General features: G+C 33.9%; 1 protein-coding gene across 1 annotated transcript in view; it reads left to right on the top strand.

The window, feature by feature from the left end:
• The first annotated feature begins 4,809 nt into the window (after positions 1-4,809).
• Phlpp (PH domain leucine-rich repeat protein phosphatase) overlaps positions 4,810-25,940 on the top strand; it is a 30,087-nt gene continuing 8,956 nt past the window's right edge. The window contains exons 1-3 of the mRNA XM_089631273.1: positions 4,810-5,773; positions 11,216-11,424; positions 17,484-17,782. Coding sequence (XP_089487399.1) covers positions 5,158-5,773; positions 11,216-11,424; positions 17,484-17,782 — 1,124 coding nt within the window. The 5' untranslated portion in view covers positions 4,810-5,157. The remainder of the gene's footprint in view (positions 5,774-11,215; positions 11,425-17,483; positions 17,783-25,940) is intronic.

Below are 25,940 nucleotides of genomic sequence, written 5' to 3' on the forward strand. Positions count from 1 at the left end.
AATATCCTAACGCCGCGACATGGTGATCCCAGAACACTCTTGAATAGGTAATTTCATACCGAAAGTAGGTGCAGATTCATTTAAATTCCGATTCCGTAATTTCAGATTCGTGTAACTGGGGTCAACAGTCTCACTGTTCACAGCATTGGTTGACGTTCTACGGTTTAACTTCAATCCTGCGTGCTTTTCAGACAAGATGATGTTCAGAAACCATTAGGAGAGAATTGTAAGCTGTAACTAGTGTGATGGAGAAATGATAATTTAAAATACATTAGGAAGCTTATATCTAAGAATTTATCTTGTTCTGAAAAACTCTTCTTTTTGTGGTAGGTACTTAGGTACTATACCATTTTATTATTTTAAAGGCACGTTGCTGATAGTTCCGTTGTACCTAAACCGTGCCTAAAAACCGTTTTTAGTTTCAAAATTGTACAATATTATTCAATACTTGCACATATTTTATATTATAAAGTATCTACATCACAAACATTTGATGTAAAGTGTGCATGGTAATAATTTTATTTCATCAATTTGGGAGGCAGGTATGGGTACCGCCGCCCCAGGAACCATTTATTGGATAATCAATAAACTGTCATAAGTCACCCCAAGAAGTTCGCTACGTTTTGTGACTTAGCAGGCGTGCCCGGGATCATGGGGTGAGGTTTGTCTAGGTCTTGGAGGGTGGAAGCGTTTGCCCCCCTTCTGGATGGTGGGTCGGATCAGGAGAGACTGTTTGATGGAGACTTTTTAACCTCTCCAGACGGATTCTCTCTCGACCCATCGCTTTGCACCGCAGTGGGAGGAATGGATTCATATGTCCGTCACTCCTGGACACTTTGACCCCCAGATTCCTACCTTCCCCTTATACCCTTTTCCTTCCCAGAACTTTCTCTCCTACCTTTTCCTAGAAGACCCTCAACACCACATCCCCAAAGATGTCATAGGCCCTGAGGGACCAGTTCTTAAAAAAAGTCATATTTTATTTCAGTACTACCCTACCTTCCTCTTCCTTATCGTGTTCCCCTTCTCACTACCATGCCCTGATTGGGGTTCTCATAGTCTCATTGGCTCCGGACAGTTAGTACCCGTATTCATTATTTTTTAAGAGGAAGCTACAAGCCAAAAATGTGTATATTCTTGGTATACCTTATATTGTAGGTAATAGGCATTAAAATCGCTTGACAAACAAAGTCTAGAAACGTTCGATTTAAAGCACAAAACTGGTTTTTATTTATTTTGTAAATAATTTTTTAAGAAAGCTCAAAAGTTAATCAACTGTAACTGTCACAGATAATCTTAGCTATAATACTGTATTTTTAAAAGTTGTTTCCTTTATGCGTTCATACATTTCTATTGAAATTTTTTTTTTTTTGTTGTTTACCTTTAAATTGAGTAATTTATTTTTTTATTTGTATTCAACTAAAGCGAAACGATAGGAAAACCTTCAATTTATCGAAAGCATATTTTTGGTATTCATAATGTACACCAATTAGTTATAAAGGTTAATCAAAATAGTGATTTGGCACTAAGCTTCGCCTTAATAACGACGCTTGTACCCAAAAGGAACATCCAACGGAGCTCTCAGCGGTAGGACTTTTAAAATATCTTTCTGATACTAAATTTCTTATTTCTTCTACTAGGCAAACAAGATTCTAGTAGGTAAGGTGGTTTTTCGAATTAATATTAATAATTATCGCTTACTGGTTTTGCTGATATTTTTAAACATACTTTTTCCGAGAATCTAGCTTATGGGCCATAATAAAATTTAATGTAATGGATCGAAACGCTCGAAGATTTCCGATAAGTGTAAGCCTTTTTACTCAATTTACTTTTATTTATGAAAAATACTTGAATTTACACATTATTATTAACTAATGGAAAAAATATTACTTGAATAGGTTGGTATATTGAGGTGCGGACGCAATTTGAAAAATATACAAATATATATTTATATATATCTATATTCATGGGAATTACAAATCACGGGAGGTTACTTTCCAGCTTAGCACTAAAAAGTCCCTTTATCGATTTTTAAAACTTACTAATCAAATGAAAAGGGAGCAAACAATTTTGAACCGTATTTTGTTTGTTGTTAGCGAAAAAATGTATATTTCAACGCTCCAACGCCCGAAGCGATCTAAAAATATTTTCAAGCACAATGTGTAGATAGGTATCTACATTTCTGAAAGAAAAAATTATTTTTCAAAGATTTATGTTTTGTACCTAAAATTTGTATACATGTATTATTTTTGAAGATGTTAACGGTATTGGGAAGCTGCAATTATTTTCTATGCCAGATTTTCCTCTCGTTCCTTTTCTTAAAAATATCATCCACACACATTCCCAGAGGCCATGAGACAAATTAATTTCCTCAAAAAATATACTTTGTGACGAATTTATTATTCGGTAACATTGTGATTTACGATGTTATCAAACATCCTCCATTAGCAGTGACCTCCGGATTGTTTCCTTCAATCTGTTGCCGCTAACGACGAAGGAGTGATTATCTTGACAATATTTTGAAAAATTAAAATTCATGTAATTATCAAAAAAAGAGGCCAAGGTTGCACCTATAACCCAAAAATAATTATGGTATTGTGTCACTATATAACGCTTTTAATATATTTTTATACCTTGGGTAACCTTCACTATAATACTAGGGCTTAAAAGTCAAACAACGTTATCCACAATGGTAAAGTTTTACAGGAGACTCAATTTTAAGCTCAGAATGTATCAATTGCATCTAATAACACTGTCTGACAGGAGATTTATGTCAAACCTGGTTGTGTTACACAGAGCCATTAACAAATTAATTGATAGTCCTGCCATTGTTTCCACTATTAAATTCCATGTGCCGACAAGGAATACAAGAAAACAATATAATATTCTTCTGCAATATATACACAACTAACTATCAGACACACTCGCTAACAAATAGGATGAAAGATCTGGGCAACAAGTTTGGGGGTACTATTGATATATGTATTTATTGACTTCATTTATAGAACTAAGCGTAATCTATACCAGCACTTTGTTGTATACTATAAATTATATTAGATTTGGTAATGTAGTTTTAGTAATTTGTCTTATATATATTATTTTATGTTACTGTTACAGGTTTTACTAATATTGATTCATATTCAGTTTATCAGTTTACTGTTATATCATGCTTTAATTTTTTTTTGTATAATTTTGGACAACTCACGAGGTAGGTTCTGTTCTTAAAATCCATGTAAAAGCCCGACTGGGCGTAAATCCAAATAAATAAATTATTCTATACTGAATGGTTCTGTGCTAAGGACGGCGGTGCACCTAATGCACAGACGCAATGTAGTATGTAAGTATGCTGAGTCGGTTCCACAGGTATTTCAATGGAGCCTGCTCGAAGGAGCTAGCAGCCTCGATTCCCTGTGCAACGGTGACCGTACGCGAAACTCGCGGAAATCCCGTTCACGGTAATTGTTGATATCGCCTTCATGAAAACTTAAGGATCTTTCTATATTCTGCACTAATCTTGAAAAAACATTAATAATTGTAGTACGCAAGTATACACGTAAATAAAATTACCGTTTCTAAAACCCACCCGTTAATCTTTAATCTTAAATATTTCAAGTCAAGCCTCAAAGGAATCAAAAAAAAACTCTTTACGGCTGGAGGAACACACATTTTAAAGAAATATAAAAACATTTAGGAAGTTCCTACTTGAAGCGCCGACTTGGACTTAACGGTGATATTATACGCTTTTAATTATGCGGCTTTGAGAAATGCACCTGGAGTAAATATTTAAATTAAGAATAACGAAGAACCCTTCGGCTATAAATGGTTTGAGGTCTGGTTTGGGTCGGGTGGTATAGACATTATAGACAAGTACTGGAGGTGGTCAGGAAGGCGCGACGGGTTCCGCTCGGTTTAGCGCCATTCTGGATTATATTGGACAATTGGACCCTAGATGGAAGACTGAACTCAAAAAACAAAACACACACATGAAGTATGATTCTGATTGTTCTTTTCTGTTTCTAGTATCATGCTCGTCGCTTTTTGTAATTAAAGCCATACGAACTACATGAAAAGCATTCAATTTCGAATCAAGGGGTACCTACTGGTAGAAAGGACTATTCCTCTTCTTAGCGTGCCTCATTCTTACTTATATGAATGAAAGTATTATTTTAACAAAACAAAAGCTACAGGTTGTTGGTCATAATAATAAAACACGAATAGAGTAGGTAGGTACTTTATATAAAGATATCTAAAAAAAATTAAAACAGGTGAAACACGTTCCCGTTTTCAGATTTACACCAAACAATATTTCGTTTTATTAAATAATTTATTAAAAGCATTTCCGACGCAATTTACGAAAATTAATAGATTTTTAAGGACAATGTAAAAAAATCTTTTATCGTACATATACATTAGACGTTTGATGAAAATGTTGATGGAAGCTCCTAAACCAGTTCATATGATAATTGCGTTGTACGTCTTTCGAGCATAAAGCACAATGTTGATAGTGTGGGAACGAAGCTTTCTTCCGTTGTAAAGTTCTCTGAAGGCCACCGGAAGGAGGGTGATAGAAGGGTTTAGACTGAGTCACCGCACCTTCTTCCACTTCCGGCGCTAATAGCAAGGCACCTGCAGCCCCTGCCTTTCCCCACCTCCGCCCCCCTGGAGTCCGAGCACCAACAGCAACAGTATTCTGCTCACGCGTCACTGCACAGACACCACTCCTGCCACTGGACTCGCCGTGGACTGTAGACTGTGTGAGAGGGGTCATTGCTAGTTGTGAATGGCTTTGTTTATATCGTGTCTGAGTCCGCCAAACCTGACTGCTCTTCTGCTTCAATGCATGGGAATTTTGGATCAAGTTCTACCATTGTTCCATTACTTCTCTTACGTCATTCAGACCACTTGTTTGTAACACTGTTAATTGCGTTACTACTTTTCAAAAATGTTTTAAATAATACATTCTGCTTTGTGATTTTTTAAATCAGAGTTCTGAGTTCGATTGAGATGTGAAAAAATGCATCGAAATTATAAGTGCCTTATTTAATACATGTGTGTTTCTGCTTACTGCACCATGACAAGAATGCATCTGCTAGATGTAAATCTTGTCGGAGAAAAGTGAAATTTGAATCGAGATTCTTGTGTAAACTGACCGGTGAAATGGTGTGCAATACAATAACAATAGTTACAAGCGCAGTGATGAAGGACGAACGAGTGGCGCCAGTTGAAGGTGTCTTACCAGTGAGGAAGAAATCTTTGAGGAGATTAGCATCAACGCGAGGACTCAAATCAATTCCTTATGATGAGGATATTAAAGAAAAACTATCAGAGTCTGAAATTCAGCAGTCTGGATGGGTGAGGGTATACGCAGGACCAGACCCCTTTGCGGACATGAAAAGTCAGCTTCTTTACCTAAATCGGGATTCAGATATTAAATCCGTAGCCAAAAGTTTACTCCTTCCGTCTAATTTGACTATTTGGATTCAGTATGGGAGTGGAATTTCCAGACGGCTCCCAGATCACGAGTGTCCTCTGAAGTTGCAAGATGAATTCTTGATTAAGCTCGGATTCCACGACATGTCCAGGAGGTCAAGGATGGGGATTGATCCGGATCTTCGTTTCTTGATACGGATCCATGGGGGTCCGGCCCCACCACCTCCTGGTCTACCAGTAGCTCCAAGATCGGCACCCTTACAGGTCTTGAAGGGGCTAGTCTTCCCCAACTGGAAACGCAGACCAGTTGCTCTGGTTGGATCAAAGCTCCTTTTATATCCAGGTAATTGTGTATTGGTGGTAGTAGATAAATTATATGGAATTATATGGCACATATTTAAATGTCTAAACAATGTTGTAGTTTAAGATGACCATGTAGATGAGAACACGAGTAGCTATAAAGCATAATTATTGGAAGGTTGTTTGGTCCGGAAACATTAGTTGATTAGAACTGGAAACAGTTTTTATACTAGGTACTTAGTAACACAACAGGTACGCATTACTTTAAAATAATGCGTACCTGTTGTGTATACAGAATAAATGTACAGAATGCCACTTTTTGAAATGTGGAGAAAAAAGCGCCAGTTTAAAGAGCACACATACATCTTTTTAAGCATAAATAACAAAACAAAATATAAGCTCTGATAAAAAAATCAAGTAATGTGTGTAAGTTTCAGAGGAAAGCGGGAAATTGCCAAATGGAGACCATTTATGGACAAACCACATTTTCCCTATTCCTTATTACATGGAAAATATGAATGTTTAGATTTTCGAACAAAACCATATTATTAGTTGGCCATTAAAAGTACCCGAAGTCTTTATATAATTGCCTCTAGGCCTATTCAATAATAGCTTCTTAAAATTGTCGCCAATGGTCATCGTGGTAGCGATTTTAGTCATTGGCTAAAGTGTGTTTTTTAACTATCAGTACCTAAGATTACTCACATTACTCGCAGATTCAGACAGATTAATAAATTATATAAAAACATACGTTTAGTACCAATGTAAGTCGTCCGTATTAATTATAACATTCGGCAATGAAAACAAATCACTGACGAATACGTTAATGTAGTCGTACAACTTGCAATGAGTTTCCTTTCACACGAATGAAACACAGAAATAGAGTTGACCGTGTCGTGAAAGTGAGAGTATAAAGATAATAACAATATTCACACAAAAACGTGATTATTATGTTAATCTAAACACCAGGTACCTACGCTCTTACAATAAAATGTGGTCAAACATACATAATAATAATCATTTTATACGTGATAGGGTTCATATAAAATCAATACTTTTGTAGGTTGTATCTAGCGCAGACCGTCAAAAAATCACATTTTAAAATTCCCAATTTGAAAAAGAAATTTGTTAAAATATTATATTACAGGTAGGTAGGTAGAGGTAGTTGGTACCCACTATAGTCATTCAAATATCTGTGGTACCCGCTCTATCGCTTGTCAGATTTTTTCACACAATCAATTTACAATTTTGAAAATGAACATACAACAGCATTTTTCACAAAAACGACGCTATACAAGTTATCCAATTATAATTATTAATAACCAACATTTTGATGATATTGAGGGTTTTGACATGCTAAGAGCTAAGACAAATTATTTTAATACTTTCAGCTAATTGTAAAATTATGGTAATTAGGTATCAGAGGTCCATGTGAGCAAGGTAAAGGGCCGGACCTATGCGGGTGAATATGGAGCAGTCCTTTTTAAGGCGCCAAGGCGCTAATCATATCTACCACCTAACAGTCCGAACATATCGCCATTGAGATTATTTTTTTAATAAAACGGCTCTAAACAAAAATATAAATCATCCGAATATTATTGATTACCGTGATCACCTTCCTGGCGTCTACTGGAATTGACGTCGAAATTTTAATCGCGCCAGGCGGCGCGTTTGCTCAGGGTCGGCCCTGGAAAGATATACCGAATACATTATTGTGGCGGCCCTGAATAATATTAATTATGCAATCTGTGGATGTTTTGAGGAAGCGAGAAGCGTGTAGTGTGTTTCAATAATATGTACATTTTGCATGGCATAGAAAGGGGTTCTAAGAATTTTTCAGCACGTTCGAAACATTCATAAGATCTGGAGGACGCGACAAAACTATTCGTCTTATGTATAGGTCATGGAGGAGGAGGGAACGTGTAGGATATTTTAAACTGGAAACATGTTCACAGTTATGTTCACCACCAATTAGTAGGTTTTACTTTAGTTGTTCCTTGAATGCTTCAAGCCTTGAACCAAGCAAAAAATTTTCTCCTAATATTTTTTGGTTAAAAAATTGAGGGGGTCCAATCTATTATTCAAAATAGGATACCGCCAATGAATTAAATTGCTAAAGCGTTGCAATTGATAAAAAATTACATTAAGAATGATAATATATATTTTTTGCACTTTATAATATTCTCTGTAATATGAAGTATCTCCACACATTTAAAAAAATGTAGATAAGTTTTTGTTGCTTACCAAATTAACAAAAAATGTTCGATCCTCAACCACCTATAAAAAAACCTTTATGTTGCATTGCCTCCGATTCTCAAGGCTGTACTCGTACTACAGTATTTTCTCCCACATCCTGTTGGAGAGAAAGACTCTCTATACTCTCTGAAACCCTTCCTGAAGCAAAGAAGTATGCTTATACGACAATACTCTTCCCGATACAAATAGGAAGTAAATTTTTAAATTTACCCTGAAATGGCTTCGTATGTAGGTACAAGAGCTCACATTTGAAATTGCTTTATACATATATGTATACAAGAGCTCACATTTGAAATGGCTTCGTATATACAAGAGCTATCATTTGAAATGGTTTTGTATGTACAAGAGCTCATATTTCAAATGACTTCGTGTACAATAGCTCACATTTGAAATAGCTTCATATGTACAAGAACTCACCTTTGAAATGGCTTTGTATGTACAAGAGCTCACATTTAAAACACCGATAGTATTAAAAGTAAAAAAATAAAAATTGTGGAACTAAATAGTGTGGAACAACTGTCCCCAGTACCCTCTTACCCTCCCCGCAGTAGCTTAAAGATACTGGGCAAGTTGTGACGATTATTAATTAATCTGTTGATTTGAAAACATAATAATTGAATCAGAAGCATTTATTTTATTAATATTAGCATCAGCACCTCTCGACAGCACAATTAGACTCGCGATATACACACACACACATTTATACATATTTTTTTCACTAAACCCACAAAGGAGGCCATAGGGAAAATAATTTCCCTCAGAGCCTATGACATCTTTGGAGTGCTGTGTGGAGGGTCTTTTTATGGAAAGGAAGGAGAGGAGTTTCTGGGAAGGAAAAGGGTGTGAGGAGTGGGTAGAAATCTAGAGGTAAGTGTGTCCAGGAGTGACGGACGTATGAATCTATCCCTTCCCCTGCGATGCAAGACGATGGTCGACAGAAAACAGCTGGAGAACGTATGTATGATTACAGAAGGTATAGGTGTAATTACACTTTTTTTCCACAGTCCAAATATTAATTAAAGTTATAACAAATATTAATTTTAACTTTTCGTTTATTGGGTTAAATTTAAGAAATATAATGTAGGTAGATAATGACCTGTGAGCCTACGAGCTATACACATTCTTCAAATTTTATTTGCACAGTTAAGATTTATTTCAAATTTGTTTACATTTGCGTCCATATGTCAAGCTTTAAAAAAATGTTTTGTACACATTTTGTATATTATTTTGTATTCAACACAAGAATCTCTATATAATGATTCACCTGTACCTACCTACTATGTATTTTCCGGGCCAGTTGTTTCGGAGAATTTTTTTTTTTTTTTTTTTAAATATTTATTTTATTTATTATTTTCAATACATCAAATTTCAACGATCATTTTCGGGTTCTGTGAAAGTCCTATTGAAGTTCTGTTATCATATCATTATAGGCTAGTTTGAAATTTGATGAATTGTTCAAATTTTATGAAACAACCCGTCCTTACTCGCGGTAATTAAATTGAAGTTCGAATACAGTATTATCGGATGGGGCAGTGAAAATTAAAATATCCTCAAACCACTAAGGCATAATGAAAATTATTCTGAAAGTCCTTGTGAGAACTGGCATGACGAAATCTTCAACAATCTTAACACCATGTCAATTAAACAACTCTATTATTTTTTTGGTAAACTGATGTTTAAGACAAGATTTTTTATGCATAGCACAAAGGGTAACAATTATTTTATAAGCAATAATTATTCGCCTGAAACACTCATCCACATTGAAAAATCTCCTGATTTTCAATGTGGATGAGTGTTTCAGGCGAATAATTATTGCTTATATTATAATTGTTACCCTTTGAGCTATGCATAAAAAATCTTGTCTTAAACATTAGTTTACCAAAAAAATAATAATTAATATTTGACAAGTTCTAGTATTTTCACCTAAAAATGTAGACAATTTGTCTCGACACCATCTAGTGAGAGAGTTAGCACTTACAATGCCTTTCCCATATAAAATAAAGTTGGTTGTTTTCAGGTGAAAAAAAAAAGTAACAAGCAGTAATTGTTGAATGAAACACTAGTATATATTGAATTATTTCGCGGATAAGAGAGTGGTCAGAGCTGTCGACCGGAAATTGAAAGGACACGGGTTCATGTGCCGTTGGCGTCATGTATCTTTTATCAGGAGATTTTTCAATGTGGATCAGGCTAATAATTATTGCTTATAAAATAATTGTTAAACAACTCTATTCTAAAACAATTCTCCTATATATTCATAAATACAAACCACAAGAAATAACAACTAACACATACATAATGCTGCGTATACATTTGCGAGCCGAAACGCAAGCAATACAAGGAATTGTGGGAAAGGAACAAAGCAACCGCAAGGCGTTTCGTGCACTTCTATTGTTGTTTCGTTCCTTTCCCATAATTCGAGGCTCGGCTTGCAAATGTATTCACGCCATTAGAAACACTAGATCACGGAGTCCAAAACATATCCAAAAACAACTAGCAATATAACATTTGGGCAAAAGAGCCTACCGTACTATGGTCTACGGATGACAAATCCCAATCTCAGCCTGAGCTTAGCTTGTCGTCCCACGGGTCGGTAAGGAATCGGCATTAACTGTGCTTCCACACTGAACTGCGCTGCCTTACTATGGCGAAATGAATTTTCTGTGCAGGGTCTTGCAGCATTCGGCTTATGTCGATTGTTTACAGACCCGTGCGACCAAGACCGGCCTCAAGTAAAATTTTGGCGCCGCTAGTCAAAACCGGTAGACGCCTAGGTAGGTAATCACTCAAATCATTAATATTAGGATGATTTGTATTTTTGTGTAGCGCCGTTTTTGTGAAAAATAATCCCAAGAGCGCGATGTTTTAGGACTGTTAGGTTAGGTTATCAGCGCCTTGAAAATTCGGCGCCCGGAGCGGACTGCTCCAATTGCGCCCACATAGGGCCGGCCCTGTGCGGGAGGATGGGTTTAGTTGAAAATCCAACGGTTCTTAGCATTTTTATTGGCCTGATTTTGATTTTCGAAGGTTTATAAAATATGTATTTTTTTAAATTTGATACAATGCAAAGATGTGTTCTACTCGCTGAATTTCACAAAATAATTTAAGAAGATTAATTATCCAAAATTCTTTATAAACCATTGAATAGAGAAAATTCATATTATTCTGAATCAAAACTGTTTAAGAAAAAATCAATCACCTCATTACCATTTATTTACCCATTTTCCAGGTAGCCTAGACGGCCCCCCCGAAGTGGTGGAGCTTGGCGGGGGGGAGGTGGAGCTCCGGGGCCCCCGCTCGAGCCGCCTGGTGCTGCGCCTCACGCCCCCCGCGCCCCCGCCAGCACCCAACTCCCCCCTAAACCAGAAGGACAGGCACGTCTTTCTTGGGTTCGATCACTACTGGGAGAGGAATCTCTGGTTCGCATGGATTAAAGAGGTGAATTTTATTCATCTTTAAATACATGTATTTGAATTTCGTTTTCGTGAATGAATGAATGGAAATGAACCCACTTTCCGACATCCGATCGAGCTGAAACTCGGCAGATATACTCGTTGTCGATGATATTGCATTTTATCACGGCATATACTATTTCTTTATATGGACTTATACGTATTTTTCTGAAATTGGATGACATTACAACATAAATAAATCCTTCACAACTGGAATTTGTTAGCACGGTTGACTAAAATCCCTGGGGATGAATGTTGAATCCTCAGTCAAACAAAAAAAGTCTGGTTAGTAAGTTGGTATTGTAATAATAATTCATTTATATTCATTCATAATATACTTAAATGTTAATTCATGACGTCATGGCCTCCGTCAAATTTGCAAGTGTTATGATTGTTTTTGTCGAATGAGTTTGTTTTTTGGTCGGATAAAATATTCGCACACTGTACAATAAAAAAAATAGATTTATTCATAATTTATCTTTATTTAGCATCTCATTAGTTGGTCTAAAATAATAAATATATAAACTTACGTATTTTTAGAACAGACTGTAAAGTTTCTCAGATTATTTGAAAATACTATGAAGAACATTCACTAGTGCCATCTGTGAATTTAAGTAGAAAACATTTGCAATTAGTGATGTAGTTATAAATAATTCCGCCAGAGTTAGTTAAAACATGGTTTAGCTTAGTAATATTTTCATAGATGTCGTTGACCATAAGCAAATCAATTAAAAATTAAAAAAACAACAAAAAAGGACAGGGTGAATCAGAATATCAGATATTCGACGTTTCGATTCTGAGTGTTGGTCTTTCACCAGAAATATACTGAGGGTACATTCCACTCTGGATTCGGTTTACAAGACCGTTATAAAAATAGAATCATTTTGATTTTCATTTTAAGTACCTACATGTAATAATAAATAGATCGTCTGTACACGAAGAAAAATGATTTATTGAAATCCTGATAAAGACGTGATGACAATTAATTTCCTTGTAAAATATAACTCCATTCAGAATATTTAGGAACACCTATTCATGGAGATGCCCTCTTTCTGATAAATATTATGACGAAATGCGACAATATTAGTATTTTTATGAACACGTGTTCCGCCGTCCTCATAACATCATTGCTTTGTTATATGGCTAATTTATTAAAAATCTGGTTAGAATTATTAATTTTCTTGTTAAAAACGGGACTGCAGGCCTTTAACGAATGAATTTACAGACTTACTTACAAAGTATCATTTAAAAGTAAATGTTTTATGAGGACGGCGGAACACGTGTTCATTCAAAAATTGACATTTATATTGACGTCAATCTCCTTCCCATTCTCCTTCACCTCCCCACTATCTTCAGCCTCACAACATACCCCAATTGGGGATGCCATATTCTCACTGGCTCCAGACGGTTGGGAGCAGTTGGGACTCTTGTGCGGTTTCACACTTTAAAAAAATGATTTTTATATTTTATTTTATTTTGTTTTTGTTGTTATTGTAGCACATTGAGCATCTCTGTCATCGACATGTTTATATAAATATTAATAATATTGTCATTATCGATCTTGTTATAACAAAAAAAAAATTTGAATTATTCTACATAAATATTTTTCCTAACATAACCCTTCAAACTTATATTATATTGTACATTTGGGATATGCGAAAGTTAATGAAAAATATTCGACAATCAATTTTTTATAGTTTTCATTTTAATTCACCGATATGTATATTTAACTTTCAACACGAATGTCTTCAATTGGTTGACCATTTTTTTTACATTTATAATAATTAGTCTTATAACGAAATGTATTGTCCGAGTTCAGACGTTCATCTCTGCAGGTTTTTATTTATTCTACACATAAAAAAAACATCACATTAAACTAAATCTTTGTGTTTTCGAGGGTAGTTTAAAATTATTTTCTGCGCAGCACTAAAACAGATTAAAACTTCTCATTTTTGTTTTGTTTTATAGTTTTTGGATCATAAATAAAATACAGCTATGCCACAAAGCTGCATGAGCTGACTATGAGATATCGTGAAGAACTTTGATAAATAATAAACAAATACGTTTTTTACCGTTTCACATCAACTACCATACAACATCCACCATTTAGATAATATTATTTACTGTACCTATATATTATTGTGATTTTTGGCCAGTGACGCGTGTCAAATGTCATCATTGCTTTGCTCCAGATTTTAAATTCGCCATACAGTTAGGAGAGTACCCATGCCAATTTATATTTTTCTGCCAATTTAACGTAAGGTCAAAAAAGAAGTAGGTAATTTGAAAAGAAATTTTATTTCAATATTTTCTATCCATTTTCCTCTTCATATCATTATAATATTAGTAACAAGTTCCAATTGGGTGACTACAGATTATTGTTCCATATTCATCAAGATTTTGCAAATGAAATTGATTCATAGTTATGAATTTTACCCGGCATACATTTTAGATGTTAAAGTTAAGTGGGTACTTTGCTAGATCTAGGTTTCATCTTCCTTTGCAAACCTATGATAGGTACAGATTACAGTGATGGAGTTGTAAACAGTTTGAGGACTGTAAAAACTTCCAGATTTTTTTTTGTGGAGAGGATTAATTTGATTAATGAATAATTATATTTAAATTTATCGAGCGATAAATAGTATTTTGTTTGTTTTTATTTTTTGATTTTATATTTTCCATCGTTTTTAGTCATACATCGGTAAGATCCCAAATCGCAATGATGGCTATTTTGCAACAAATTAATTTGTCTTTGATGTATTGGCTATAATATTCACCACAAAATGAACAATTATTTTCTAAAGTCAACAAACTTTTCTTACCTGAAGAATCTTCAATATATCTAATTATCGCCTGCAGCTCTATACCTACCTATTCCCGAGGTGAGGATATATATACTTCAGAGTTGAGTAATATTAGAATATCTATAATTTTGGAGACAAAAAAACGACCGTGATCATAAATTTCTAATGTATTTCTATTGTCTAAATAGATTGCTTGTTTGTGCAAGTTTTCATATGTTCGTGATTTACTAATTTCAAAGAATATTGGGTAAATTTGTCGAATTCCGCTGCATACAAAAGCTATTTAAAAAAACAACACTTTTAGTAACCATCCATAAATAAGTTTTCAGGATATTAGTTTAGGTTATTTCCTAACCTTCAAACATAACTTTGAATGAAAAAATGCGCTTTAATGTATCTTTTTTCCACGACATAAATAGTTTTGTCTTGTAGTAATAAAGTTGAAACCAAGTACATTTTATATTTGTTTTGAGTATTAAGCGTGCACCAGAATTCAGCTAATTTATTGAATATTGTTATTTTTTTTTGCTATTTGTTTTTGGGGTGTTATGCCGTGTTTCGCTAAAATAATAATATACTAATCTTTTAAAATAACTAATCTTTTTCTGTTTAGCGAAACACGGCAAAACACCCCAAAAACAAATAGCAAAAATACTTTTGGCCGTGAAAATCTTAAATCATATTGTTATATTTTTTAAGGTTTGAATACATTAAAATATATTTTTTTAAATCTAATGAGAGTACCAATATTCCAAAACAGAAATTTATCTATCGTGCAAAAGTAAATTAATCTTGTCTTGATAACGGATCACATTCTTTTACATTTTTAAATTATGATTGATGTTCAACAATAAGTACTTATCTAACTGCAATGTATTGAACGTTTCACGAAACAATAGAGCATTCTACTGATAATTTCATATTGCACAAAAGTAAAAGCAAATCGTATTAGACGATAAAACCAAGTATCTAGAATTATAGAATACACCCGGTAGAGACTATTAGATTCCAGCCCATATATTATGATCATCATACTTATATGAAGATGTGCATTGTTCAGAGATGTCATTATAAACAGTGACATTCGCCTTCAGTGACAGCTACTGAGGAAGGTTGAGTCAGTAGCGAAGATACAACCGACTGTAACCAAACTTCCTCAGTTAACTAAGCAAAGACGACAAATAATAATGATATATTTTACAACTAATAAAAATTAATGTATTGCAAAATTGAAAATCAATTTTCTCTCCGAATATTATTCAATGTGTCGTGTTCAATAGTATCAAATTAGTTTTGAGGTATTTTCCGTTAAAGATTGGTCGACTTGCAAAAAAAAACTTAAATTTTCACAATTAGTAAATTTCACGTGTTGTCTTTGACTTTTGATTAAAGTTCTGTGATTGTGATTCATTATCAAAGTTGGATAGGACGTGATAAAAGGTGTTTTTAAATCTGATGTAACTTTAAAAATCCAAACAGTAAAACATATGATTCATGCTACTTAATCCGTGAAAATGATTGTTAACTAACCAAAACTCGGTTTGATTGGAAATGAATAATGTGGACTATTGTATGCGGACCGGAAACATTGATATCTACCAAAGATAAGTCAGAAGTTATTATTGTTTGTAGAAGTGAACTCTTAGGTTCAACGACTTGGTCAAACAACACAAACGTTATATTTTTAAGCATTCTACAAAAATCACGGGAATCTTAAATCACAAATATGAATGTAAATAAGATAAATATGTTGGAAAATTTACACTATGGGCTGTGTATATCGGTCGGATAATCTTAAAAAAATGAACACATAGCAGCATTTAGTTGTATAATCCTACATATTTAGATATAATGTATATTTAGTGGGTATGAGGTGTGATAATGGTTAGTGGTAAAATGTGGTAGAACAGTAAAACCACACAAAAAGTGTCGGTGTCGGTGGATATGCTATTATCCGTTTGCTCGGTGCATGTCGAGCGAATGAAGATGAAGTCGCGTGTGACGTTCTTGGAGTGTGATGACCTCAGCATCACCTCTGGCTTGGAGCAGGACTCCCTCGAACCCATCGTCATGTCGAACAAGGTGCGTACTTTATGCATTACACCACTGCTCGATGCTTGCCAGTAGGGTGATACGTTAGTCAGGTTGAGGTGACGATGTTATATTGAACCTATTAATCTAAACCTATGGTTTGTATATACATACACCCTTATATGTATCTTTTAAAAAACAAACTAAAAACGGTTTTAATGGTGATAAAATACTATTTCATTATTAGAAATAAAAATCATTTTATATATATATTTTTAAATCTATCATAAAAAGCTCACCTATCGTTTTATCGTCTAAACACTGAACTGAAAATTACTGACAACAAAAAAACACAAACACATTAAAACACACAAAAAAATATTTTATTAGACATAGGTATGTTTTAGAAACATTACTGCCACCTCACTTTTTTGTCGTTTCATATAAAAAAATCACAAAGTTTCCTAATTTTTTTCAAAATGCGGTAATAACCTTTGGTTTCGTAGAGGAACATTTAAATTATTCTGTGGTTAACTTCTGCATTTGTGTTTTTCTTTCTTACACCGTTTAGTTAATTTTTCTTATTATAACGGCAAGGGAGGCACAACGATTTAACAAGAGACCATATGAACTGTTCCGAAAAGCCAACAAATTGACTACGAGATGAAGATTTATTTTTTAAGTAAGCCATACATTCGAGGGCTACGGATAACCTGACAATATTTGAAAATCTCGTACTACCACCACAGTAAGCGGAAAGTGTTGCTTGTGTCGTGATGGAGGACTTAGCCAGCCGAGGAATTGAAAACACTAAGCCTGGGTAAGACCCAAACGCGATGTCCACTCAGCCACCCACTCAGCCACCGACCGGTCAAACATTTTGTATTTTATTCATTTTCTCTTGTAGCTTAGCGAGTACAAATTCCCATATACAATATTAATAAAACACAAAATTCATTTGAATTTATTATCTTTTAATTAATAAGGTTTTATTAAAACCTTAAATATATTGGGATCGGTATATCGGATAAGTTTGAGTTCGTTTAACAAATGGATTAGAAGGAAAATCGGAAGGTTAGAGCAGGATAGAGTAGGAAGGAAGAGTAGGATTTTTAAACACTCATAACAAGCTTAGAAGAATTTATAAAAAAATGTAAACGCTATATATGTATACATTACAGAAATTTTAAATATATTTAACATTTCACAGTCCACCCAGCACATGTCCAGTTCCCAAAAGCTGGACATCACCAAAGCTGGTTTCGAGGAGTTACCAGACGAATCCTTGCTGCACCAGGACCTGGAGGAGTTCATTGCAGGCCACAACTCCTTGGGGCAAGCTTCCTTGGACAATCTAGGAAACCTAAAGAGACTGAAAGTTGTCGAGCTGAACGCCAACAATTTCACCAAAGTTCCCGAAGTTTTTATTACCATGGCTTGCCTGAGAATCCTGAACCTGGCGGATAACCAGATAAGAAAGATCCCGGATGGAATTGGACTTCTGAAAAAGTAAGTTCCTTTCCCTATCATTTAATTTGAACAATAAGGCCCGATATATCAGTTAGTCCGTATCCTCGCTATGTGAGAACGACATTCCTCGCTCAAATTTTAGCGGGCTAAATTGGCTGCTCAAGCCTTGATAAACCGTAGAAATGTTCCTTTTTAGACACCGCGACGCTAACAGTCACATGTCAAATCAGAGATTTACCTAAATAAATGCATATTTCCAATTCACCAAAATGTACGTATATTTCAGCAGTTATTAATTGATAATTAATCTAGTCGGTGAGGGATTTTAAAAATTTCAACCTAGGACAGTTTGTTTTCGTTGGTAGTTCTTCATAATTTCACGAAGAGTGCACTGACTCCAGCAAAACAAATACTATTTAAAATTAGTATCCTCCCAAATAGTCCCATGCTGATAGAATTGCGGAACTTTATCAAAAATCAACTCGTAAATTGAACCTGCCTAAAAATAAACAGCTTCTATCGTTTACATTTTGAAAGATTGCGATTTCGCGGTGACAGTATAAAGCATAGATATACCACTCGAGTTGACAGAAATTTGATTTAACGAAGAAAAAAGAAATACGATACTCTATTAAAATCATAGACAATGCGTATAATATTAGTGATATTAGCTTACGACCAATTACGGATTATGTTCCAAGCCACGCTAAGCTCGACATTCCAAGCAAGCATTAAAAACTTAGAATCAACTGATATACCGGGCCTATGTTATGATTTACATATTCGATCAATTATACCGTTTTCTTCGGGAAGATGTAATTAGGGAAATCAGAAACCACCACCATGCAGCGTGAAACATCCGTATTCATTTCAAACCACAAGCTAAAATTTATTTCACACAAATGAACGCTTGGGCAGATAGCATATTGCGTATTCCCTTTCACATATCATTAGAGAAACAATAAATTCTCAATCGCGGCTACATAGCAATCTTGGTCTAGTATGGTGACAGCCTGACGTTCACATTACCTCTATTAAGGGTTTATAAAACTTGATGTTAAATGTCTTTGTGAACAAAGGGTTAGGTACTTCAAATGTTACCTACCTATATTTTTGAGTAAAGACAAATCCAAATAAAGGGTTCATCCCGAAATTAATAACACGTACACGTTTTTACCAAACAGTGAAAAGTCTGCAAAAAATTTCGTGGCTTCCTTCTGTATCGACCAGTATACTTAGTTTCAACAAACTCCCGCTAGAGGTACCACAAGTCAACTATTTGGCATGATATTACGACCAATTTTCATGGCAACTCAGACAGCAGACTAAAAACATTAGATTATATTAGTCATGTGTTGCCGCTTAAACGACAATATCGAGATCAACATTTTTTATGTTTCTGATAAAAGTGATGTAATTATTATTACATATAATATTTAAGTATTCAGTAAATTTATTGCGTATTTCACGAATAACGAATTAGTTAACATGACAATAGAATTTCAATAATAATTTTGATCTTTTTATACTTATCCATATTAACCAATGTCAATGTCAGTGGGAATTTAAATAACATAATACCTCAACATTTTGTGTCTCTGGTACAAAATGCTGAATTTAATAAAAAGTCAATGTACACGACGTGAAATTTTTTGTAACAAATTCAGATGTTTTCTTTCGCTAGAGTTCAGAGCCCAAAGCTCAAAGCTTTAAGGTCAACGAGTAGGTACCTACCTATAAACAGAAAATTGTTTTATTTTCATTAATTCTCTCTTTAAAATATGTGTTTCTTCTGTTTAATTTTTTTTTAGATTACCAAACAGATATTCTGATTTATCAAGTTTGCCAACGGTGTTCATTCGAAAGGTTAATTTCTGATAAATAAAGTTGCCAGCATTTGTTTTTGAAAGACAAAGCTCTTAAAGATATTGTATAAATTCTTCCAGCTTCACTAATCCCACAATTGTAATATACTGTGATTTTTGCTAGGTATTTTAAATAAATAAAACGTCAAAAGGTGATCATGTCGATAGGAACAAAATACAAGCAGCACAGAAATGTCACAGGGTTGAGTTAATTTTCGCAGTTTCGCCAATGTCACAATTATATATAAAAAATATTAACTGCGTCAAAAAATCAACCTGCTTACAAAAATAGACTACCAAAAGTATGAATGGGTATTTCCATTTGGTTATTATTATATCAATATGAAACTAGTTGTTAAAATCATTATACAGGATGGGGCAAAGGTAATCACCCGATGTTATTTTGCTGTAATTTTTTTTATGATTAACTTTGGTACTGCTTGTTATTTAACTTTCTTGCGAACTTAACCGATTTATGTCTTGTAGATTTTTATTCTGCGTTTGTTTACTTCACAAATGTCAAAACTGAATTGACATTTGGCACTATTTGCAAAAATTATAGCGTTTTCTAATAGGGTGATTACTTTTGCCCCAAACTGTATGTATATGTATAAACATATTTTTTTTTAATTTTCCCTTGTGTTTTTACGTGTATGTTATATTACTCGTAATATCATAAAAAAATAACTTTTGAAGTGGCTAGTTGTTATTTGCAGTTTTGTTACGGAATCAGGACGTTCCATTTAGATCTTGTTGGGAAAGGTATTTACCTTAATAGAAGTTTGCTGTGCAAAATGAATAGCTGTAAAGTGTTAACATATTGGCCCTTGGGGTAAACAAATAATTAGTTCTAGAATGAGCTCAATGTTGCGAAATATTTTAAGTCCCTACACTTGCCACTCGCCACTCGCCAGGCTTGTGCCGCCAATAATAATTTCCGTTTCCGTGCCGGTCGGCCGCCCTAGCGCGACCGCGTGACAAGGCTGCACAGCCCCGCCGCCCACCGCCGCCTACCGCCGCCCACCGCCGCTATTCTGCCTCCAGCGAGCAGTCGTCTAATTATGATCAGTGGATTCCAAAGAATTCTAAATCTTCCTTTATCTGTTCATGGCAATTAAAAGCAATAAACGAATTCACTTAGGAATATACATTTTTAGGGAGGTAATCTTCATCCTTATCCATTGGAATGAATTTGCAAAACGTTTTGAGAGATCGCTTGTAATAATTCTCCTAGAGCCTAAAAATATGGTATAAACAGTGTAATATAGGAGGAATCACAGGCTTTAAACTGCAGTAAGCTGTTTCATACATTTTCATATTAATATTTTAGGAATGGTATTCGTATAAACGACGCCAAACACTGTGGTTATAAAGAGGATCTGATACCGTGAGATTTCTGTGCACTTAATTTTAAAAGCAATATGAGGAATGATGATACTTGTGTATTACCTCATACTAACCTAAAACTAAAGAATATTTTCGTATTTATTCATCGCACGTTCAAGAGAAAAATAACATTTCTCTGAATATATGTAGCTGTCCTGGGGAAACTACATGGGATAGTTATGCACAATTTTTTATGCACTATACCCCCCCAAAAACCTGTACATTAAATTGAAACTACAGTGGTAAATTGGTGGCTTGACACTATTTCTGGGACACTCTGTATATATATTTACACCGTGTCCGAGGGTAAGACGCACAAATGAAAGAAGTAATTTTATTTTCCCGAAGGAAGTAATTCTACGTGAAAACAGAAAAAATAACTTTTTTACAATACTTCAACGTTTTAAGGTAGTTTTCAGGTAGAAAGGTTGAATTTTTTGTATGGAGAAAATAATATCATTCTATGGAAAAATATTTATGTGTGGTAAAAAGAATGTGGTAAACGGAATTTCGGGAAAAGTTATATATCTTTTTTATTTGTACCATTATGCAAATTCACCCCCGAAGTTTTTGGTCTTACCCCCGGACACCGTGTAAATTTACAGGCTCACCCCCATGTGTTCGGCGATTTTTTTGTGGTTTTCGAGTAATGATTTTTTACAAGAGATTATTGGTCACAGAGACATGAATGATTGAGATTCATGGTCGATTTTTTTAAAAAATTAGTTGAATAGTAGGTCTTGTAGTAACAAAACTGATAACCATTGCGCCATAAAAAATGTAGAATCCCAAAGTGTAATAATAATGACAATTATTATTGCGTTTTATTAACTCACAGTTTTCAATGGGTATTTTGGACTTGTCAAACTTTCGAAGGATTTTATGTATGACGCCTAGAGATAGCTCAAAGAAATTTACAGGGTAAACAGTTGATGAAATATTGTTACGTTTCTTTTCCGATTCAAGATGGCGGCCTTGTTGGATACGACCTTTTTACCAAGCCAAATATCCCTCGATCGTGGCTTCTACTACGAGCTGTCAAATCTTAATAATCAATATTATGGCACCTACCAGCCGGAAAAAGTGTGTAATGCGTTATAATTTTTAAAAATGTTACGTAAAATATTAATGGTTTATAAAGTAGGTACGTATTTACCTAAACATCTACAGTCTTGATTTCAGAGGAAATTTTGGTTTTGATTTATTAACTTGGAGAAAATTGGAAAAATACTTCTTGGATGCATTTTGGACACATAACTAATAGTCTAACTAGATATAGAAAAATCATGGTTTTCTTACTAAAACTTTATAGCCTGTAGATACCGAGTAATTACGATCGTCCGCATGACCTGGACATGCATAGTTTTGTGTTTTAATTGTTGTTTACTGTTTTGGTAGGATGGTTTATCTCCTCACCGGCTATACGCGATGACATGAATGATAATAAAGGTGTAGATGCGTCTTTTCATGCGTAAATATTGATCAGTTTGCTGATTACATCACCTTCATCGGAATAAACATAATATTTTCTGCAAAGATAAACCTAGCTAGATCATGCTGTTCAAACTTCTAAGTACTCACTGATTAAAAACGAATTAAAAAATTTTAAAATTATTTTTATTGATAAACCAATGTTTACAAGACGAGGTTTTTTTATTATCTATTTATCGTATCCTATTATTGTTATCCTTTGATATATAATGAAGCTATAATATGTCTCGACGCCATCAAGTAGGAGATTTAGCATTAGCAATGCCTTTCCTACAAAAATAAAGTTGGTTGTTTTTAAGTGAAAAAATCAAAAAAGCAATAATTGTTGAATGAAAAATACTAGTACATAGTTATTTAAAAAAATTATGATTTCTTTATTCAGTTATTTTTTATTTTTTTATTTTATTTTACAGTGTCTTCAAAACTGAGTATATAGTACCTAATCAGTTTGATTGTAAGAAATCTCTAATTTTTACAATGTTTTAATATACAAAGGTATTATCATTATTTTTGTAACTAATTTAATTTAAATATTTTTTGAGTTCCTCTTTCCCTATTGCTACTCCTGTTACATAATAGTCGGATATTTTATTAGTTACAATACATGACAATATAGTGTTATAGCGGTTACGTATTGCAATATGATCAATACATGATTTAATATTTTTCCATTCAATATTTCATCCCGAGTCACATCTAATATTACTCTTTCTAAACCATTTTCACCGAGTAGATTTTGATATATAGCGGGTTTCGAATAAGCCGACGTAGCGTAATGGTAAAGCTGCTGACCGGCAATCAGAATGTTGCGGCTTTAATTCCCGTCAGCGGCATGTATTTTTCTCTAGAGAGTTTTTTCAATGTGTATGGGTGTTTCAGACTTATAATTATTCCTTATGAAATATCATAATTATATTTAACTGTTTCGGGCGGCGACCCCGCAGAAATCCCTTAGCGACCCCATTTGGGGCGCGACCAATTAGTTGAGAACCTATGATCTGCATCTATTAACAGCCTTACCGAAAAAAAAACACTTTTATTCTTATATCGGCAAAAAATTCTTCTCAAACGTTTTATTTTGTTTAAGATAATATAATACACAGAAGATTAAAACGCTGATTGAAGAAAAAATCAACAAGCGTAGTAAAATTTAACCTTTCTTGCGTAACCATCGTCATGTTATTGGATTCTCTAAATTAGCCGGATGTGGTGGGTATTAAAAAAAAGAAATCACTCAAAAGTTTGCAAAACATCCTCTGAAATATTTCCCAACACCTGTTTTCAGTCATTGATGTTCTTCAAAATTATAGCACTTCATTTCCACAAATTATTATGATTTGGATCTAGTCGTCTCATAAGGCAATTGCTGTAATAATTACTTGCAGTATTGTATATGGTTTGTTTGGGTTTATCGGTTATTGGGTCAACAAAATAAATAATATTTTTTTGAACGACTATTAACGTACTGAAAGAGTGCATAAACAATATTATAACATGTTATATAATATTTTAGTGCCTACCCAACATCGAACGAATCCCCTTGCAACTTTTAATCAAGGTTGACATACAAATGTTACCGTTAAAAAACAGAAAAAAATATTTGTTTGTTTGCTGTATATGTGTTTCTGCCTTTGAAACTGTTCTTTTGTGAAGTATTTCAGGGTATACGGTCGGACGATAAAGGATCTTGTCGGTAACTTGTCATCGTTCCGAATGGAATGTTGTTTCTATATATAAGATATCGAAATTATCGATCAACCGTGCTAGATACCCTGATGAAGGTTCCCATAAAACTTATTCAATTACTGGCAGCTTTACTAATAAACGTTGTGTAAATTCTATGCAATTAATGAACAACAGTGTATGTAAAAACTTTACTGATGAACTAAAATTGACCAAACTGATATTTAACCGCCTTACGTAGTTTTACCTATTGTTTATAGAGCTGTAAAGGGAATTTTATCTATTGTGAAATTTTTCAGCGATTTTCGAAATATTTCCAAGGTATTTTGAATTTGCTATATATTTATTCTTTTTGATGTAGTAAAAACAAATAAAATTTTAGAAACGAGTTAAAATTACCTTTTAGGAAGTCTTATTTGAACTATATTTTATTATTTATAAATTGGAATCTTTTTAATTCAAACCTAAACACGATGGAACACAAAACCGCGTATATTTTAACTTTTAAGGCGATGCACTACGTCGTGTAATATTTTAAATCGAACTGCTATAGATGGCGATACGGTTTAAATTCCCGCTTATCACCATCCGCCTGTTTTGATTTGTGCAAGAAAAAAACATGGCAAAAAGTGCCTTTTATTTTATTTTGTGGATGTTGAGGCATAAATATTTAATTTTTTCCGATCATTTTATAAATAACTTAATTTGCCACAATAAAATTATAAAAGAAAATGGGTTCGTAAGTTGGAGATTTCGCACTTTAAAGCAGTTTTCATAGGCCTTATACATTATTTTTTCTGTGCTTATAAAAAGACTTATCTAAAAAATACTCGATTAAGATATTAGAATACAAGAAGATATATGCTGTTAAGTGTTTTTTTCTATGGAACTGTATGTCGCCGATTTTATTAACCAATACTACTGCACGTCTTCGCTTACGCCAAAGTGTCCGCCCTTTCCCAACACACACATGAAACGTCTCAATTTCGTTGGTACTAATACTAGAACATATTCCCGTGCCTACACGTCTCGACAGCTGGCGCTATTAGCAATACTTAAAGTAACAACGTATTGTGATTTGATATTTACCAACACATGCTTAGGCATTTATGATATTAAAAACAAACCACATTCTATGGAATTCTCGTTAAATTCACGCGGTAAATAAAATAAAATGCGCTCTCGCATATTTATTACTAAGAATTTAAAACAGAGCTTTTACAGCATTTATTCAATTCGCAACTAAAACACCGTTTAAGCGGAAGAAACAAGCCATAAATGTGAATATTCTTCGTATACCTTATATTGTAGGTAATAGGCATTAAAATCGCTTGACAAACGGAGTCTTTCAAGCACAAAACTAGTTTTTATTTATTTTGTAAATAATTTTATAAGAAAGCAAAAAAGTTAATCAAGCGAAACTGTTACAGATAATCTTAGCTATAATATTAAATTTTTAAAAAGTTGTTTCCTTTACGCGTTCATACATTTCTATTGAAGAAATATTTTATTTAGTAGCTTACATTTTTTTTTATATTCTCAAGCGAAATGATAGGAAAACCTTCAGTTTATCTAAAGCATATTTTTTGGTATTCATAATGTACACCAATTCGTTATAATAAAGATTAATCAAAATAGTGATTTAGCATTGAGGTTTTTATTAGAAAGCTGTAAGTAGCTACCGTTGCTAGGTGGGAAATACATGGCCAATATAAATAATAGAATATGATTATAGTGTTGTATATAAATATTATTATATTATAATAGCCGTC

Source organism: Hesperophylax consimilis, chromosome 4 (assembly GCF_061612785.1).
Source record: "Hesperophylax consimilis isolate HC1 chromosome 4, BYU_Hcon_1.0, whole genome shotgun sequence".
NCBI classification, from domain to species: Eukaryota; Metazoa; Arthropoda; class Insecta; order Trichoptera; family Limnephilidae; genus Hesperophylax; species Hesperophylax consimilis.